The sequence below is a fragment of the Taudactylus pleione genome, unplaced genomic scaffold, assembly GCF_031769625.1.
Source record: "Taudactylus pleione unplaced genomic scaffold, aTauple2 ptg000154l, whole genome shotgun sequence".
In the NCBI taxonomy this organism is placed as follows: Eukaryota; Metazoa; Chordata; class Amphibia; order Anura; family Myobatrachidae; genus Taudactylus; species Taudactylus pleione.
Genome location: NW_028284556.1, coordinates 10,641,751 through 10,661,736, shown reverse-complemented (window position 1 = coordinate 10,661,736; position 19,986 = coordinate 10,641,751). Strand labels below are relative to the sequence as shown.

Genomic DNA, 19,986 nt, shown 5'->3' with positions numbered 1-19,986 from the left:
AACATTAAAAATAGAAATAATTTTAAGGAAAACAATTATAGTAATACTATGAATGATAACAGTAATAATAATAATAATAATAATAATAATAATGGCGGTAACAACAGTAACATAGATATGTTTTGTCCATTTTTTTAAAATAAATAAAACACAAACTGTTAGTTTTACAGTACCATGTTTTATTTAAAACCCGGCCTCCACTGCCCCTAAATAGCCGGCCAGTCACACTCCTGTGATGTTTTTATTATTATAATTATTATTATTATTAGTTGAAATAACAATAATCTTCTCCCCTGGCACCTCCTAACTCATTTCTCCCCAATTCAATATCCCCTTAACCCCTCCCTTTAACAATAAAAATAGTAATAATTTTAAGAACAATTATAGTAATACTATGAATGATAACACTAATAATAATAGTAATAATACCAGTAACAACAGTAACATAGATATGTACTGTTGATTTTTTTCATGAATAAAACCAAACTGTTAGTTTACAGTACCATGTTTTATTTAAAACTTGGCCTCCACCACCCCTAAATAGCCAGCCAATCACACTCCTTGGATGTTTTTATTATTATTATTATTATTAGTTTAATTAACAAGTAAATCTCTCTACTGTCTTCGCTCCTCCTAACTAATTTCTTCCCTACTCAATCTCCTTTTCACCCCTCCCCTTAACAGTAAAATAGCAAAAATTTTAAGAAGAACAGCAATAGTAATATTAAGAATAATAATAGTAAAAAACATAATGATAATAAAAATAATAGCAATAATAATAATAATAATAATAATAATAACAACAACAGTAACACAGATATGTACTGACAATTCTTTTTTTAAATAAATAAAACCAAACTGTTAATTTTACAGTAGCATGTTTTATTTAAAACCCGGCCTCCACCATCCCCAAATAGCCGGCCAGTCACACTCCTTTGATGTTTTTATTATAATTATTATTATTGTTGTTATTATTAGTTTAATTAACAATTAAATCTCTCTACTGTCCTCGCTCCTCCTAACTAATTTCTTCCCTACTCAATCTCCTTTAACCCTTCCCCTTAATAGTAAAATAGGAATAATTTTAAGAAGAACAGCAATAGTAATATTATGAAAAATAATAGTAATAAAAATAATGATAATAAAAATGATAGCAATAATAATAACAACAACAACAGTAACACGGATATGTACTGACAATTCTTTTTTAAAATAAATAAAACACAAACTGTTAGTTTTACAGTACCATGTTTTATTTAAAACCCGGCCTCCACCGCCCCTAAATAGCCGGCTAGTCACACTCCTGTGATGTTTTTATTATTATAATTATTATTATTATTAGTTGAAATAACAATAATCTTCTCCCCTGGCACCTCCTAACTCATTTCTCCCCAATTCAATCTCCCCTTAACCCCTCCCTTTAACAATAAAAATAGTAATAATTTTAAGAACAATTATAGTAATACTATGAATGATAACACTAATAATAATAGTAATAATACCAGTAACAACAGTAACATAGATATGTACTGTTGATTTTTTTCATGAATAAAACCAAACTGTTAGTTTTACAGTACCATGTTTTATTTAAAACTCGGCCTCCACCACCCCTAAATAGCCGGCCAATCACACTCCTTGGATGTTTTTATTATTATGATTATTATTATTATTATTATTATTATTAGTTTAATTAACAAGTAAATCTCTCTACTGTCTTTGCTCCTCCTAACTAATTTCTTCCCTACTCAATCTCCTTTTCACCCCTCCCCTTAACAGTAAAATAGCAATAATTTTAAGAAGAACAGCAATAGTAATATTATGAATAATAATAGTAAAAAACATAATGATAATAAAAATAATAGCAATAATAATAATAATAATAATAATAATAATAATAATAACAACAACAGTAACACAGATATGTACTGACAATTCTTTTTTAAATAAATAAAACCAAACTGTTAATTTTACAGTAGCATGTTTTATTTAAAACCCGGCCTCCACCATCCCCAAATAGCCGGCCAGTCACACTCCTTTGATGTTTTTATTATAATTATTATTATTGTTGTTATTATTAGTTTAATTAACAATTAAATCTCTCTACTGTCCTCGCTCCTCCTAACTAATTTCTTCCCTACTCAATCTCCTTTCACCCTTCCCCTTAATAGTAAAATAGGAATAATTTTAAGAAGAACAGCAATAGTAATATTATGAAAAATAATAGTAATAAAAATAATGATAATAAAAATGATAGCAATAATAACAACAACAACAACAACAACAGTAACACGGATATGTACTGACAATTCTTTTTTTAAATAAATAAAGCACAAACTGTTAATTTTACAGTAGCATGTTTTATTTAAAACCCAGCCTCCACCATCCCCAAATAGCCGGCCAGTCACACTCCTTTGATGTTTTTATTGTAATTATTATTATTGTTGTTATTATTATTTCTACTCCCCTGGTCCCCCTAACTCATTTCTCCCCTAATCTCTCCTTAACCCCCTCCTTAACAGTAAAACTAGTAATCATTTTAAGAATAATACTAGTAATAATTTGAATTAACTTAGTAGTAATAATAATAGAAATAATATGAAAAATAATAGCAATAATAAAAGTAGACAATATAAAAATACTAAAGATATAAACAACATTTTCATCTTGTCTTCTTCATGACTCTGAAGTGCTGTATAATGAGAAAAAAAAATTATAAATAGGGGATGGACAGGATATCAATGTTCACTTCCTCATTTAATCAGTATGTGAGAGAATATTTTCCCTGTCCTGCATGACCTTTTATCACATAGCCAGGAGGTGCAAATCCAAATTGGGAAGGTCTTCCCCTTCCCCAAGTGCATTGTGTGACAGCATCTTAAGCTGGGTATACACTTGAGCGACTGGCATTCGTTCCGTCATCGGAACGAATGCCCTTAAATGGGGATTGCCTGTACACACTGGAATGAGTTAATGAACGACTGAACGATCACTGTTCCGTCTTTCATTAACTTACTACAGATAACTAGCGATATTGCTAGGTTTGGTATGCAGCACATCACACCTAGCAACCGTCGCAAGTTACCAAGGGAGCGTGCAATCATCCCTTACACACTGAGCGATGTAGGTGATTTGTCTTGACAATACGGCAAATCGGGCCAACATCGCTCCAGTGTGTACCCAGCTTTACACATTAGCGAACTGCTTGGTGGATGGTGCTGGTAAGAGTAGTTGGAGGTCTCAATAATTTCATTAGTGAATGCCTGGAACTACCCATGAATCAGAGATCTTATGAATAACCATGGCTTTGTATGAATCTAGTAATTAGGCAACATTCATAAAGGAGCTGACAGTAAAGAGTCAAAGACAGTTTAATGTTATCATGAGTATCAATCCACTCATTTGTTGAGCAACAGACATGAGCCCTTAGATTTATGAGTCACCCTCGTAGTAGTTACCTTCTTCATCCAGCGAGAAGTCTCATTGTTTCTGCTGGGAAGTGACATCATCCGTAGAGCACATTCTCAGAGTACCTCAGAAGATAAGAAAATAAAATGTGTTATATATTATACTCTTAAATTATAAATATGCCATAGACAGAAACGTACAAAAAAAGATAAATATAAATACAAAAACTAAAACCCTCTCTTCTTTCTATGACCATCTTCTTGGTGTTATGCTTGGGTGGCCATCTTGCTTCTTGCTGTTGGTAAATGGGTGTTCAGGGGAAGGTCCTCAAGTTGGAGCCCACATAGGAGAACCCTCTGAAAAGCTCCTGGTCCAGCGCTCTTGGTGGTTTTCTCCGAGCCTCTGCCGCTTCCATCTTCTGGATGTTAAACCTTTGGGAGCTATGTTCCATGGTGGGCTATAGGAAAAAGAAACAAATGATCATCCATGTACTAAAACTGGAATAAATCCATATATCTATGGATCCTCTGATACCACAGACTAATGTAACATGTGCTTCTGCTGTACTTTAATAGCAAAACGTTTCCAGCTGTTGCAGTTTAATGAGCCATGAGATGTGTTTAATGTGAATCAAGGCTTAAAATACTGACAAGCATACTTAAATGGGAATGCCTATTCACCAAGTTTCCAGATACCTGTCCTGCTAGTATTATGTGCTACTGACCCACCCCTAAATATAAATAGCCACAGAGGTGCAGTCAGAGTAGGCAGGAGAGACAGAGCCTCCCCTGTCATACTCCTGAGATTTGATATAAAAATGATTAGAATAATACAAATATTAACAACTAATATAATACAAAGATATTTATACCTTAAAAACTTCTTTGTTTATTGTAATAATTTTCATAGTTAACATTCACCAGCTTTGTGGTGCTTCCTGAGACTGCAGGGAGATGAGAGATGAGGGAGCAACAACTCAGCCTCGCTTCTGTGTACAGTAGTTTGACACTGCTTGCAGAGCTAGGGGTGGGGTCACACCACTGGCAGTAAGCTGCACAGAAAGAAAGCTAATAGAGGCATGCCTCTGAGTGTGGGGGGCATGCCTTAAGCATTGTTGGACACCTTGGATGTGTCATGTGACCAGGAAGTGCACTGCAGTGTTTAGAGATGGAGCTCAATCAGCAGCAGCAAAAGAAGACACAGTGATGCAGGTAGGAGAATCAATGGACATTGAAACACAGTGTAGTGAGGGGAGAGTTACAGTGACTAGAGACAGGCTCCCAGCACTCAGACCCATCTTCATGTGTGCCTCCCCAGTCATTGACCTCACCACACGTCACTGTAAATAGCAGATATAAATGATATCTTTATTTTATTAGGTACACTTTCTAGTACTCGCTGACCCTTTTTGCCCACAGAACAGCATAAATTTGTAGTGGCAGGGATTCACAAGTAACTAGAAACACTCCTTTAGAGAATCTGGCCCATGTGCACATGATATAATCACACAGTTGCTGCAGTTTTGCTATGAATCTCACATTGTATCACATCTAGAAGATGCTGTATTGGATTGAGATCTGATGACAGGTAGACAGATCTCATTGTCATATGGATAGACTGTGGCCATAAAGGGATTTATAGCATCAGTAACAATACTCATTTAAACTTCGGCATTTAGATGATACTGAATTGATATTACGGTGCCTAATGTTTAGTCAATAAAACTTTCCCCACACCACTACACCACCAGCAGCCTGACCCATTAACAAGTCAGTATGAATCCACGGATTGAAGTTATTTTATTTTTTTTTCAAACAAGATTTTTTTGGTTTTATAAAGTGAAGTATAATGATAGAGGAATGATAAACACCAACAAGAGAAGTTATCTTGCACATTATTTTACAGAGAGATAAATGGCAAAACGGTATATTTTTGGTCCAGTGTGTAAAACAAAAAAGCAATCTCTCAGAATATGGAAATAGTACACAGATGCAGAGATACAGAAAAAAATAAATATATCCACTATTCCTAAAATGATAAACTGTAGAAACAGTTAGAGAAAGGAAAAAGAAGAAGAAAACAACATGGGGAGGGAGTTTGGAAAACATAAGGGAGGAAAAAGGGAAGGAGACCTTAGCTTATTTTAAACCAGAATTATAATGTGAAACACAGCAATCACAAATAGAGAAGTACAAAAGGCATGTGTTCAGGTAAATAGGAGTAAGGGGAGGATCCAATCTCAGCTGCCTAAACAGAAGATGAAATAGGCCTAAGAAGATACCATTCAGTATGTCTGAAGAGTTTAATCATACGGTCTTGAGACGCTACATCTAAGGTGTTAATAAAGGGTTCCCATTTCTGATCACATTTTTCCACTCCTTGATTAATATCAGGTATGGTCGATCGGCGATCATAATAGAGAATCTGTAACATTCTGTGTTTAACTTCAGTAAGGGATGGAGAAGAGGTACTGGTCCAATGTAGAAGAATAACTTTCTTAGCAACAGTTACGAAAGTAGTCAGAAGACGGACTTTAGTTGCTTTGTCCGGGCCTAAATTCCATAATTTAAAATGACCACAAATACATGCCAACGGGTTAGGCGTTAACTTATAAATGGAACCACTTTACACCATAATTTTTTCACTTTTCTATATCCCCATATACAATAAAAGAATGTGGCATTGGTCATTTGGCATTTTGGGCAAATACCTGATTCTGAGTCTGTGTGTCGTCGTTGTGTTGGGAAAATGTAAGCCCTATGAATTGTATGGATATAAATTTCCTGCAGATAGGCTGATTGCAAATATTTAAGAGTGGAATCAAAATGAGTGAGAAGGTCAGGTAATATGATTAAGGAAGGGATTGTTAGGAATCAGAGGATTAGTCAGGAAGTTCTTGTAAAACTGTGACCTGTAGGAGGTAACCACGGTGCGGCTTTTGAGCCATGTAGCAACCTTGAGGGTTAGAACCTTGGCTTGTTGTGGCGAATGTGCCATGAATTTGATGCGGCCTTTGGCTATATAGCAGCCTTGAGGGCTGGACTCTTGACTAGCTGCGGCTAGCGAGACGTAAGTAAGATGCCATGGGCCATGTAACAGCCTTGAGGGCTGGTATGTCTTGGCTGGTAGTGGCCTGTGGGCTGTGAGCAAGATGCAGCCTTTGGGCTGAGAAGCAGCCTTGAGGGCTGGTATGTCTTGGCTGATAGCGGCCTGTGGGCCGTGAGCAAGCATTGGTGCACTGGATTGCACACTGATGATGCAGAGGTGCGGCCTATGTCGCCAGGTTGACACAATCGTTGGTGCGCTGGATTGCACACTGAGGACGCAGAGGTGCGGCCTATGTCAGCGGATGACACAAGCGTTGGTGCGCTGGATTGCACACTGAGGATGCAGTAGTGCGACTTGCGTCTCCAAGTTGACACAAGCCGCCAGACGCTGGTTTACGCACTCGGGACTGGGAGTGCATGCTGTGCCGCCTAGATGACACAAGCGGCAAACAACTGATGTTAAGCGAATGTTGCCACCTCGGTGGAACTACGGCAGGCAGGTAACAGGGCAGACTGGATACCAGGAACTCAACTGGTAACAACATGAGACTGACCACAACCGGAAACACGTGTAAACGCTATCACCGGCATCGGAGCAGCGTTCACACAGGAAGGAAATAGAGACAGGACCCAATCAAGGTCAATCCCAGCATGATGGACAGGAGGTGGGAGGAGTTTCAATGAACATTCATCCGGCATTCACCTCGTCCTGAAGACGCCGTTCGGTGGCTTGTGACAGGAATATCTGTTTTCCATGTATTAAGTAGCGATGTCCAAGAAGTGACAGATTGATTATCTGTCAGATGTGTGTAAAGCAAATTCATTTTATAAGGGAATGTAGAGATGAAAATTTAGAAGTGAAAGGAGTGGTATCGGATTGTTCTCTTCAAATGGTTTTGTGCATAGAGAAGATATATAGTGCCTAGTTTGGAGGTACATATAAAAATGGTGTTTAGATAGCTGACTTATTTGTTGTAGTTTATCAAAAGTCAATAATTATCCTCCTGGGTGAAATACTTTAGAGGTGATCGATAGTCCCATTTCTTTCCATTGGAGATAGTTACAATTGGATAAAGTGGGAGAGAAAGCTGGGTTTCCCTATAGATGCACATAAAGAGGATTACCATGTAATTTACGATTTACAGAAAGCCAGGAATGATACGTATCTTTGAAATGATGTTGTATAATATATCTAAAGGAATGTCAACAGATTTAGTGTGTAAGAGCGCACTAGGAGAATAAGGGGTAAGTAAGGATTGAAGTTATTTTTGACAAATTCTGACTCTACCACCTGTATGATGAATCAGAAATCGAGATTCTTCAGAACAGACATTTTCCAATTTCTAACTGTCCCATTTTGCTGAGCCTGTGCCACTTATGGCCTCATGTTCCAGTTCTTAGCTGACAGCTGTGGAACCTGGTGTGGCCTTGCCCTGCTGTAGCCCATCCACTTCAGGGTTCAGTGTGCTGTGCATTTAGTGATGGCCTTCTCGATCACCACCAGGGCCGGACTGGCCATCGGGCAATTCTGGCAAATGCCAGAAAGGGCCGATGACCAGATGGGCCGGTCTGGTTGTCGCTGTCCGCAGGACCAATCGAGCAGCCCTGCCTCCCTCTCTTGCAGATACATACTGACTGTGTCCTCTGCCCCACCTCCTTCCTGATGCTGTTCTCAGCTCCGCCTCTCTAGCCGACACTGTCCTTTTGGTGTCAGCGCAGCTGCCGGGTGCCTGTGACTCCTGCCCTTCAGTTTCTGTTGTGCGTGTGACATCATGACGCACGCGCGTATGATGTCACATACGCGCGTGCGTAATGATGTCAAACGCACAACAGAAACTGCATTGCGGGAGAAAGGAGCCGGGACGCGCATGGAGAGAGGAGCCGGGACGCACACAGAGCACAGAGCTGGGACGCGCATTGAGAGAGGTGCCGGGACGCACACAGAGAAGTTCAAGTAGATGTTGAGGTGAGTTTCTTGCTGTGGACCCAGCGGCTGCCTGCTCCTGCCAGTATTGTTATTTTCATTTTGTAACTCACACGACCAGCCTACTCTTATGATGGGTGAGGTGGGGGTGGGGGGGAGCAGTGTTATTTAAAATAGTGTCAGTAATTTCTATGATTTATTTGGGGGGGGGACTTGTATATAATGCAGCCACACTGACTGAAGGATGTAATAATCTTTATTATAAGGGATACGGGACCTGCTAGGCTCCTACAATCAATGAGGAGGCACTGATATATAATGCAGACATACTAATGGTTGTAATAATAAGTATTATAACAGTGCCTTCCCCTTTCCCTCTCACTGATTGTAGCAGCCTAGCAGGTCTTCCATCCCTTATACTACCTATTATTCCACCCCTCAGACAGTGACTATATTAATTTTTATAGTTTTTAATGCAATGATTACAAAATATGTGCTACAGCTTGCATTTATGCGATACAGGCAGTTGAGGGGTATGCAGTCAGGAAGCCGGCGGTCAAAATGCAGACTGCCGGCTTCCCGAACAGCGTAATCCCGCCAAGGAATTTAACATAGGCATCGAAATACCGATGCCTATGTTAATCCCGACGTCGGAACACCGACCCCTGCCATCCCGATCGTCTGCGATGGGTAAGTAGAACACTTAGCCAGGGATGGGGGGGTTAGGTTTAGGAACCCCCGGGTGGACTTAGGGTTAGACACCCCCCCAGGGAAGGTTAGAGTTAGGCTAGGGGAAGGGGGGTTAAGGTTAGGCACTAGGGAGTGAGGTTGGGGTTAGGCACCCCACAGGATTGTTAGGTTTAGGGTGCGGGGAGGGGGGTTATGTTTAGACACCTCTGGGAGGAGGTTAGGGTTAGGCACCCCTAAAGGAGGGTTGGGGGGGATGACAGGGTTTGGGTTATTTAAAAGACTCACCCTGTCAAGATCTTCTGTCTTCCGGCGTTGGCATTACATCCATCAGGCTTAGGTCCAGCGGGATGTAATACCGATTCCAGTTGAGGACCCAGTTTTAAAACAGAGCGGGTCCTGCAATCACTGCCAACAGCGTCTCCCCAACCAATCACTGCCAGCAGTGATTGGTTTGGGAGACACTGCCGGCAGCGATTAGTTTTGAGAGACACTGCCGGCAGCGATTGGTTTGGGAGACACTGCCAGTGATTGGTTGCTGCGGACATAGCACACACACATACACCACGTCCTGTAGACCCACTATTTCAGCCATTCGCTGCCAGCAGCATCTCTTAACCAATCGCTGTTGGCAGGATCTCATCCGTCACTGCCACCTCGGAACATCTCCTTCCTTCTCTGTCCGCCCTCGTACTTCATTGCCAGCGAATCCTGCTTGGCTGCAGCAGCAGTGATGAAAAGGGGACGCGTCTTGTAGACATGCCCCCTTTTCAATGGCCATGCCCCTTTTTGGGCGCGCGTGCCTGTGGCGTGCGCATAGAAGTGCCCTCTCTAGCACCAGCGCCCTGCCTGCCGCCAGAGCTAGAGTGAACCTTTGTTAAGGTGCATATGGAAAGGCATGTTCAGAGTCACGAGAAAGGGGTGTGTGTCATGTTGACACGCCCCATTTTCAAGTGACCATTTTTTTGACGCACACATAGGGGGGGGCTCCAATTTTAAATTTGCCCTTGGCTCTAAATACCCTTGTTACACCACTGCTTGTATGTTTTTCTAATATTAATTATATATGTATGAGCATAGACTAAGAAGTGGGAGGGGTCATGAATAGTAAGGGGAGGAGTCTTTGCCTTGAGCCAGATGCTGACGCAAGGTGGGCCTGTGTGCTCTTGAAATGCCAGGGCCTCTTTTTAGTCCCAGTCCGGCCCTGATCACCACTGTTATTATTTCAGTTACTGTTGCCTTTCTGTCAGCTTGTACCAGTCTGGACATTCTTCTCTAACCTCTCTCTTACTAATAAGGTATTTTTACCCACAGAACTGCCACTTACTGCATGTTTTTGTTTTGTGCACCATTCTCTATAAACCCTAGAGACTGTTGTGTGTGAAAATCTCAGGAGATCACCTGTTTCTGAAATATTCAAATCATCCACGGCCTAAATCACTTTGATCACATTTCCTTCCCAGTCTGGTGATTGGTCTGAACAAGAATTGAGCCTCTTGCCCATGTCTGTATGCTGTTAGCTATTGAGTTGCTGTCACATGATTGGCTGATTATTTTGTAATTAGTGAGCGTCCATGTTTCCAGTTGCACACATGCAATAGGCCCCTGCACATGTTAAGGAGAACAGACCTGGTGCACTGGAGCAATAATTAACCCATATAAAATAATTATACAATAAAGTAAATTTGTGCAGATAAGTACATTTTTATGCGCAAGTTTAATAAGTAGTCATGTAAACTGCACAGACAATAATGTATACAGTATTATTATGGTGGCACTTCTCCATATAAAGTGCACCTGGCTGGGGGCAAATGTATCTCATTGAAAGTAAAAGTGACACCTGATTTTAACCACTTCTAGAAATGTGTAAATTAAAATTATTTACTGAAGTGAATGTGGGGACATAGTGGCCACCAGCCACACTGACAGTACCCCTAATTGTGCAATTTCCCTTCCATAAAGCGCTTTTAAACATCTCAACATTTGCGAAAATCTCTTATTACATATGGATGCAATGTGTGGTGCAGTTCTTTCATTAGCTAAATAAAGGAAGTAATACCACAGTGATCGCCATGTGGATAGGCTTAGCCATGTCCTCTCATCACAACATTACACTTGTTTTTGAGACCTTTATCTTTCCATATTTGTAAATGACCCTTATTGTCTTTTAATGCATTTATTGGGCAAAACTGCTTTATCCTATACTTACTGGGTCAGGGACATGTGGTGGTGGAACGCTAAGGGCTTCCAGCAAGACCCAATCAATACGCTGGAACAAACGATGCTGGCGGATGTTTCCGTTGACACCCAAACGCCTGGAAGGATTTTTACACAGGAGCTGGAATAAAAAAGAACAAAATATAGGTTTCTCTTATATAGCACTGAGGTGTGTATGTGGGTATAAGAGGGTGTATAAGGTTTGTGGTGCCAGGCAACGTAACTATAAACCTGCATGGGTTATAATGTGCCCCAAAGGCCAGAGGGTCATGGTAAATAGCTATAATATCCTGACAAGAAAGTGTTTCTGTGGAACCGCTGGTAATCTTCCATGTAAGACCTAGCAAACTATGGCAGTGATAACCCTTTTCTCTGGCTTTTTTGCTTTATCCTATTTAATTAGAGTGATTCTCATGAATTGATAAATATAGATGCTGCTACATTATACTTTACTGCAATATCCAGTGACCCATAATACTGCCACTGCACCACCTACTATAATTAGATCCCTATGCATGAGCGTAACTACCATAGGTGCAAGAGGTGCAGCTGCTATGGGACTTAGGGCCTGATTCAGAGCCGGTCGCTATTTGCGCTCGCTCGTCCAGAAAATAGGGGTGGCTATTCAAATGAACCGTTCGCTGTTTGCGGTCTGTTCACGCCTCTAGGTCTGAATGAGTGAACAAAACTTGCGGTCGTTTTTTGGGAAACTACGCCCCCTGTCCGCTTGCATCCTACGTCATGTCCGCTATTTATTAGATTAATCGAGTACATCGAACAGGGTATGAGCTGCTCGCTATTCTTGTGGTTGGTTTTTGCTACCACAATTTTGCGAGCAGTTCTGGCTTTAAAATAACCCAGTGACGTGATCAATGACGCTGCTGTTTTAAATATGCACACCCATAAAACGCCCGTTTTGACCTTTAAGCACGTCTGCGATCGGATCTCCACTCCCCGTTTTCAAGCACCTTCCCCTGTTACCACCCACATACGCCTCATCCTGTCACTCAAATTAGCAGGCATTCGCTATTTTGCGAGCACATGAATTTCGGCCGCACTGACTGGTTCGCGCATGCGTATAATGATCTGTATGCATGCGCAGTTGGGCAAACATCGCTCGGAGCGAACGAGCTGCCACTTACGAGTGGCTCTGAATCAGGCCCTTAGAGCTGTGGGGGGCCCATCTTCTCTTTCAAAGTTACATGTGCTATATGCATTTTTCACCATTGGGTGGCAGATAGGGGCCCTTACAAACTAATGCTATGGGGCCTTCACTTACCTAGTTATGCCTAAGCCTAATAAGGTTTAAGTACTGTAGAGCAGAATTCTATAATATGGACTCACAAGTCTTATTTATTTACCTGCTTAATGATGTCCTTAGCCACAGCTCCTGCCTTGGGGAACCCTCTGGGATGGTAACGAGAAGTTCCGGTAATCATTTGGTTGATGATGACACCAAATGAGTACCAATCCACTCCAGCGTTGTACTCCTTCTCCGCCAGCATCTACCAGGAGATAATATAGCACATTGTTACTCTATCATTAGATTATTTACTATATCCCAAGTGTCTGTGTCTCACTGGCATTAGTATCTTGCTGTTATCTTCCCGCCAGTTTCCTGAGGTAACACTTTGGGCAGAATTTAGTTACGGATGTGACTTCCTCAGGTGGACCTCAGGGATAATTGAATTCAGCCCTTTGAATCTCTTTGGGATTGATGCAGAGTGAGCACTATGCCAGTATGCACATCTCGCATGCTGAGAACAGTGGGCATACACATATGTACCAACGCAGGTTTGAGTGAGTCTAACACTCAGGGCCATAGCTAGGGGGTACAAGCAGTGCCATCACCAGCACTAATGACCCACTTGTCATTGGATAATAGTAAATGCACCACTTATGCTGAAAGGACATATAGGGCCTGATTCTGAATTGGATGCAATGCCAACATTCATTGAGTTCAGCAATTTTTTGCTATTGTTTGTGCCCAAAAATCCCTAAAACTCCTATGGTGCATGCATTATACAGTGTGTACACACAAAGGTGCTGTTGTAATTGAGGCGCATGTCATCATAAATGTATTGGAAAAGTGATTGGCATTCCTGGTGACTGGGAGGTGGCTAAACAGAGGCATGGATACGGTCCATTTTATGGGCATGTTATGGGAGTGTGGCTGACATGTTTATGTACATGGATGCTCAGTCAGTCAGTGTGGAGGCCATACTCTGACAATCTGTACATGCCATAGGGCAGGTGTAAGTTTCCATGGTGTAACTGATGGAGGTGACTACAGATACAGCAAGTAGTATTACAGCACCTACATATGCTCATACACAAGGATGTACTCCAGAGAAAGACTTTGTAGCGGTATTTGCATAAAGTCATAGACAGGCACTTGCCAAAAGACGCGGCTGCTTCCCCCTCTGTATCAGGCCCATAATATGTTATTTGTAAGTTTTATACCCATTTCTTTTCTTTCTATTATAAATGTATGTGTATGTGAGATAAGCCAGGCATAAGCCGGAGCACATGCTGCTGGTACATTGCTGTACGGCTCAGCATATGTGCAGTAATAGGCCCATTGTCTATTTAAGTTAAAATTGTGCCCATTTTGTGACCAATTCTGCATTTATGTTATATACAAATGTAGATAATGTGGTTGTCAGAATAGCTGGTTATTCAGCACATAATAAGAGTTTTCAAAAACATCCATCACATAATGCTGAGTGAATAACAACCCCTGCTGGCAATACTGGATATTATTGTATATTACAGTGACCATTATACTTTGTGTATTTATATAAAATTATTTTTCTTTCACTACTATTAAATTGAGTATTTACTGTTAGGGGAAGAAGGTGCTCAACTACAGTAGTATGCAGTCTTCCTGACTTGTGTAGTAAATGACATACTGTATTGCATTGTCAAGTCACCATAAATTCTGTATATACCATAGTAGGCTGACATTGTGCAACGCATGTAAGTTACTAACATTACTTATTTGTCGTTATTAGACCTGTATATTGAACTCTACATGAAGTTTAGTAGAAATACAGTATGTGCTCATTTTGTATCTATGAAATGTTGATTTAAATTTACAAGCTCCTTGAAGACTTTCTTAGAACTATAAAACACATGCAATAAGAACATTATGTGCTGAGAAAACAGTAATAATATATATTACACCTCACCTCTGGAGCAATATATCCAGGAGTTCCAGCGTATTCTGTGGCAGTCTGGTCACCAAAGATGTTATCAATTGCTAGACCGAAGTCAGCAATTTTAAGATGACCAGACTCTGCCATCAGGATGTTCTCTGGTTTTAAGTCTCTAAATAGAAAGATTTGTAATAAATGTCAACTGTTTTGTCTAGTGAGAAACATATACATGAATTACCAGTAGTATTACAGGCATCACATTATGCAGACAGCTGACCTGCTGGGACAGCGCCACCTAGTGATAACAATGATTTCAATTAGGGCCTGATTCAGAGATGAACACAATGGCGATTACGGACGCAGATCGAGTGATTGTTTATCAGTGCGCATGCATATAAGTCACACTGCACGTGCGCAGCAATTACGGATGCACAGAAGATCTACTTGCACAATAAGTGACAGGTAGTAAGCATTTGGGGGTGGTAACGGGGGCTACTCAGAAAAACGCAGGCATGTCTGATCGTTTGATCGCTGCTATATGGGCATGCATAAATTAGCCCTTGCGATCTCCTACGCAGTATGAGAACCCTCTGTCAGGAGAGCTGCCAAGTCTGCAGCTGGTCAGACCTTCCGCAAGGGCGAGAAGGCCTCCCAATGTGCGTTGATGTTACTGACAGTTACGCAGGTAAGTGATGTCATACACATGTAAGAAGGCAGCAGTGGGCGTCCTTATGCTCAGGTGATCTTTGGAACTATTAGCATATTTTCGCAGCTGTGTTGTATACAAAATCGCAGCTGTGATCGCATTAGCGTCCGTCTCTGAATCAGGCCCATAGTTAGAAGGTGCACATCACTGTGACCTGATTGTGTAGGAAAATGGTATTATTAGTATAATTACCGATGGATGATGCCCTTAGCGTGCAGGTATTGTACACCACATGTGATCTCAGCTGCGTAGAAACTTAAAGAGAAGAAAGCAAATGTAACATATCAATATTAGAAATAGGTAAAAAACCTGTTATCAGGAATCTGCTAATAGAGGATCCTGCTCATTCTACCATCTAACTCTTCAGTTGGGTGCACGCTATACAATGTGCGTACCCAGCAATGAAACAGCGTGATGTAATAATACATTGCACCACCATACACACTGCATTATCCGGTGTACGATGGTGCGATATATCGCTACATTGTACATGTAGCAGCATGGCGTCATTTATTGCATCTTCTCATCTGCTGTGCAGAACAGCCAATAGGACAATGTGATGAAAGACAATTGCGTACAACAGAGCTGACATAGATACTGTGCGATCTGTACGATGTATCAGTCCAATCCACGACGGAATGTATATCAAACAATGAATGATATAGTGTGTACCCAGCTTAGTCTGTAACTTTCTGCTTCCCCCATTTCCCCCCTCATGTCATAACACTGCCCCTGTCAAATGACACCCTGTTATTATCACTGACACATTCTCACAGCTGTGCCTCCAGCATGATCAGCACATTGACATGTGAGACTTTCCATGATCTGATGGGGCTCACATGAGTCTATCCCCACTCAGTATCACACTGAGGACATTCCACAATAAGCAGTGGTGTAACTTCATCCCAGGTGCCCGGAGGCAAGATAAATGTTGGTGCCCCCCCCCACCCCCCAAATTAAAATTTATCACCCACCCAGCACTTATGCCAGCCCCAGCTGCCACCACTCCCCTATGCAGTTCCTGTTATACAGTGCCCCATATACAGTGCCCCCAGTAGTGGTCCCCCTATGCAGTGCCCTTTATATAGTGCCACCAGTAGTAGCCCTTCCTATGCAGTGCCCCCAGTAGTGCCCATTATACAGTGCCACCAGTAGTGGTCCCCCTATGCAGTCCCTCCAGTAGTGCCCCTTATACAGTGCCCCCAGTAGTTGTCCCCCTATGCAGTGCCCCCAGTAGTGCCCTTTATACAGTGCCCTTAGTAGTGGTCCCCCTATGAAGTGCCTCCAGCAGTGCCCCCAGTAGTGGTCCCCCTATGCAGTACCCCCTGTATTGCCCTTTATACAATACCCTCAGTAGTGGCCCTTCCTATGCAGTACCCATTATGTAATACCCCCAATAGTTAATCCCCCCTATGCAGTCCCCCCAGTAGTGGGTCCTCCCTATGTAGTGCCCCCAGTAGTTGGTCCCCCCTATGTAGTGCCCCCAGTAGTGTGTCCCCCCTATGCAGTGCCCTGTTATGTAGTGCCCCCAGTAGAGGGTCCCCCCTATGCTGTGCCCCTTTCAAATACAACACACACAGATTACTTAACTGAATCCCCGTTCCTGCGCCCGCCACGTCCGCTCCTCTGTCCTCCCGCTCGGCACTATGGGAGAAACATCATGACATCTCTCCCATCAGCACTGCAGGAGCCGGAAAGCAGAGCTCATGAGTGAGCTCCGCCTGGCTCCCTCTGTGGGTTAAAGCAGTTAATGAGTCTATCTGACTCTCATTGGCTGCTAAGAATAACACATCACCAGCGGCACCACCGGCGATGTGTTTGTTACTGATCGGCGGGCAGGGGGGCTTTCTGTTTAAATGAAGGGAAATTAAAGAAAACTCTTTTTGTTGGGGGCACAAACTTATCAAAAAATATATATAAAAAACAGTCTTTAATGTTATCAATAGAAAAAATACGACAATACATGGACGTTACACACACATAACATAAATCACATGTTTCTGGATGTAAAATAATCTTCAAAACCTTGATATGTCAAAAATGGATTCCATCCAGTAATATCTCAGTGTCTAAACTCTGTAAAGACACCGTAATGAAGGGTGAACATATATAGAGTATTTATTCAGGCATAGAGGGGTATTCAATATGAAAGGTTAACTTCCCTGGCGAAGTATACGTTTCATATCGGAGTTTTTTTCTGCGTTAAGGTATGGTGCGCGCTCCCGCTTATCCCCGTATTCAATATAAAATTAACAAAACCGGGAAACTCCGAAGTTGGATTTGCGTAAAGTTACGAATTTTTCCTTAAAATAATTGTAAGCCCCCCCTAAAGTTGTAAAAACATGGGGGAACACTATGGGTACCCCCGTTTTAGCCTTTAATTGAAAGTCGGGGATTTAAATAGCCACAGCAGGTGTTTTTTTCCCGACATTGAAGAAGTGATGCAGAAGAGCACTCAAATTTGGGGTACATGAAAATGGGTACTAGCATATTTTGATGTCCCTAAAGTAAGTTTTTAAAAATTCTGCATTTGTGCACCTGCCGCTATAATTCTATTCTAGAAAACACCTGCCGCATCCTTGCAGAATAGCCCTGAACCTATTTCCCTATTGTTTAACAATTTTTTTCCATTTTTTTTTTGTGCACCCCAAATTTGAAATTAATTTTTTGGGGTGTCCCTATTTTTTTAAAACTTTTTTTGACACAGTTCTTTTTTAAATGTCAGTCTCAGGGGTGCAGGCTATTTTTTTTAAGCCTGCACCCCTAAACCCCAATTCTGCACTTTTTTTCGACACCTATTCAATGGTGAAAAGTTATCACCGTTTTTTATCAAACACTTTTCAAAACTGCGATAAGTCTTTGAAATTGAATACGGTGTAAAACTAAAACCAGTGATATTAACGCAAAAAAGTTAAAAAGTGCGATATTAACGCAAAAAACGATGTTATCGCACCCATATTGAATACCCCTCATAATCTTCTAAACTGCAAATGACCTATAATATATGGTGGTATAAGTGTCAAAAAATTACAAAAGAAATAGTATGGTTAAAAGAACTGCTCAGATCGCGGAATGAGATACTGCTGTTAATTCATCTGCTAAATAGCATCAAATGATCTTAATGAGTGTTCCCCTCCTTGGTTGCAGTTATAACAGTGAGACAAAATATAGATGAGTAGCAGATATTGTGAAAAGGGAGAATAAATAAAGTCATGCATCTGCTTTCAAATCTCATTGCTTCTAATCATCGTGCAGAGGAGAATTTGATGAGAGTAGATATAAATGACAGTAGTTAATTCTCTTGTAATAGTGCATCTGCTTTCGGTCAGACTGTCATGGCTCCTGCAGGTCAGTACCGATGAGAGTACGAAGAAAGAAAATTCACAACACCACAGGTCTGATGCAGTTACGAATGATCATACAAAAAATTAAGTGGTAATGCAAAATATTATTTCAAGAGAGGAGCTATTGCATATGAAATATCCGGTGCCTCAAGTGAAGGGACTTTACAATATGTCTATATGTATATAAGTCACATTTCTCATACAATAAAACAATTGTCCTTCTGCACTCCAATGGATACCCTTGATGGAAAATATAAAATATCAGGTGTTTAAAGTGAAAGGACTTTGCAGCATGTGTAAATCTATGCAGGTATGTATGCAAACAAATCACAATTTACATACAATAATATTGTTGTCCTTTTACACTCAAAATAAAAACCCTTAAAAGGTTGATGTATTTCAGTCAATGATCTGTCTCCTAGAACTATTGATATGTCTCATTTGGTCTTACTGTCAGTGGCAGAACTCCCGGAGACAATGGAGTAATTTGCCGCAAGGCGCCGGCCCTGAGGGGGGCACCTGGCTCCATTGTCACCCAGCCATTTCGGGCACTGCTGAGGACGGAGGACCTGCATGAAAGAGGAGCATCTCTGATCAGCGCTCCTCTATATAGGTAGGAGGAAAGCCAGGAGAGGGCAGTGCCATGTAAACCGAGAGAATAAAGGATTAGCAGGAGGAGAGGGTGGTCTACAGTGTCAAATGCAGCAGAGAGGTCAAGAGAATGAGCAGAGAAGGGCCAGGGAAGAGATAGGGGTACTCCTGGGGCAGCCAGGAGATGCTGGGGATAAAAGAAGAGGAAGCTATAAGTGAAAATGATAATAAACAGGAAAATTGACAGGCACAAACAGCGCCCCCTGCCCTACGGTACCCTGTGCACAGGTCGCACTACCCTAGTTACGTCCCTGACTATCCCTATCTTTGTACACACTGTTACTATTCATTTTAGAACATGTCTAGTCTATTTGAGGTCCTTACGTTGCGCTGGTGATGTCCAAGCAGCCTTTCCTCTGCAGGAACTGGTGGAAGTCCCCGCCACTTGCATATTCCAGACCCATGAAAAGGTGGTTCTATTTGATTGGACACACACAATAGTCATATATTACATACTCTTAGGAGAACATGGCAACAACTTCAAGAAGAGATGAAACCTGTATTTATATTAGATGTATAAAAATAAATGAAGATCCTTGTCTAATAAGAAATACACTGTACCGTGGTCTGGAAGGCAAGATGTCCATGGATGAGGAAGGCACTACCAGACGCAACCTCTAGCACCCTGCGCTCCACCAACACCTGCTCCCTGTCCTCCAGCGGCAGATCTCTCTTTCGGACGATCTTCACTGCCAGTCGCTGACCAGTCAGAGAGTCCTCCGCCAGCAGGACCTACAGGAGATAGAGACATACACAATGATATTTATACTTAAATTATAATACCTCTACATGCACCCAGGTAGCTCAATATCTTTATAGGTAAGTGGATGTTACATTGTCTTACCAG

At 41.4% G+C, this 19,986-nt stretch overlaps 1 protein-coding gene across 1 annotated transcript; it reads right to left on the bottom strand.

Moving 5' to 3' along the window:
- Positions 1-3,718: 3,718 nt before the first annotated feature.
- LOC148521897 (protein kinase C delta type-like) lies at positions 3,719-19,775 on the bottom strand. Its single transcript, XM_088474485.1, has 7 exons — positions 19,701-19,775; positions 19,464-19,555; positions 15,337-15,399; positions 14,472-14,610; positions 12,642-12,785; positions 11,273-11,401; positions 3,719-3,862 (listed from the first exon to the last, which is right to left on the bottom strand). Exons 2-7 carry the CDS (start codon positions 19,541-19,543, stop codon positions 3,719-3,721), a joined length of 699 nt encoding a protein of 232 aa, XP_088330611.1. The 5' UTR covers positions 19,544-19,555; positions 19,701-19,775.
- Between the last annotated feature and the right edge of the window lie 211 nt (positions 19,776-19,986).

What these genes read in the sequence shown, in the direction of transcription:
- LOC148521897 (XM_088474485.1), bottom strand. Translation starts at nt 19,543, where the DNA reads ATGGGTCTGGAATATGCAAGTGGCGGGGACTTCCACCAGTTCCTGCAG. An exon ending in TTGGACATCACCAGCGCAAC is followed by an intron (nt 15,400 to 19,463) that starts GTAAGGACCTCA and finishes CTTCTCTTTAAG; the next exon opens with TTTCTACGCAGCTGAGATCA. An exon ending in GCTAAGGGCATCATCCATCG is followed by an intron (nt 14,611 to 15,336) that starts GTAATTATACTA and finishes CTTTCTATTTAG; the next exon opens with AGACTTAAAACCAGAGAACA.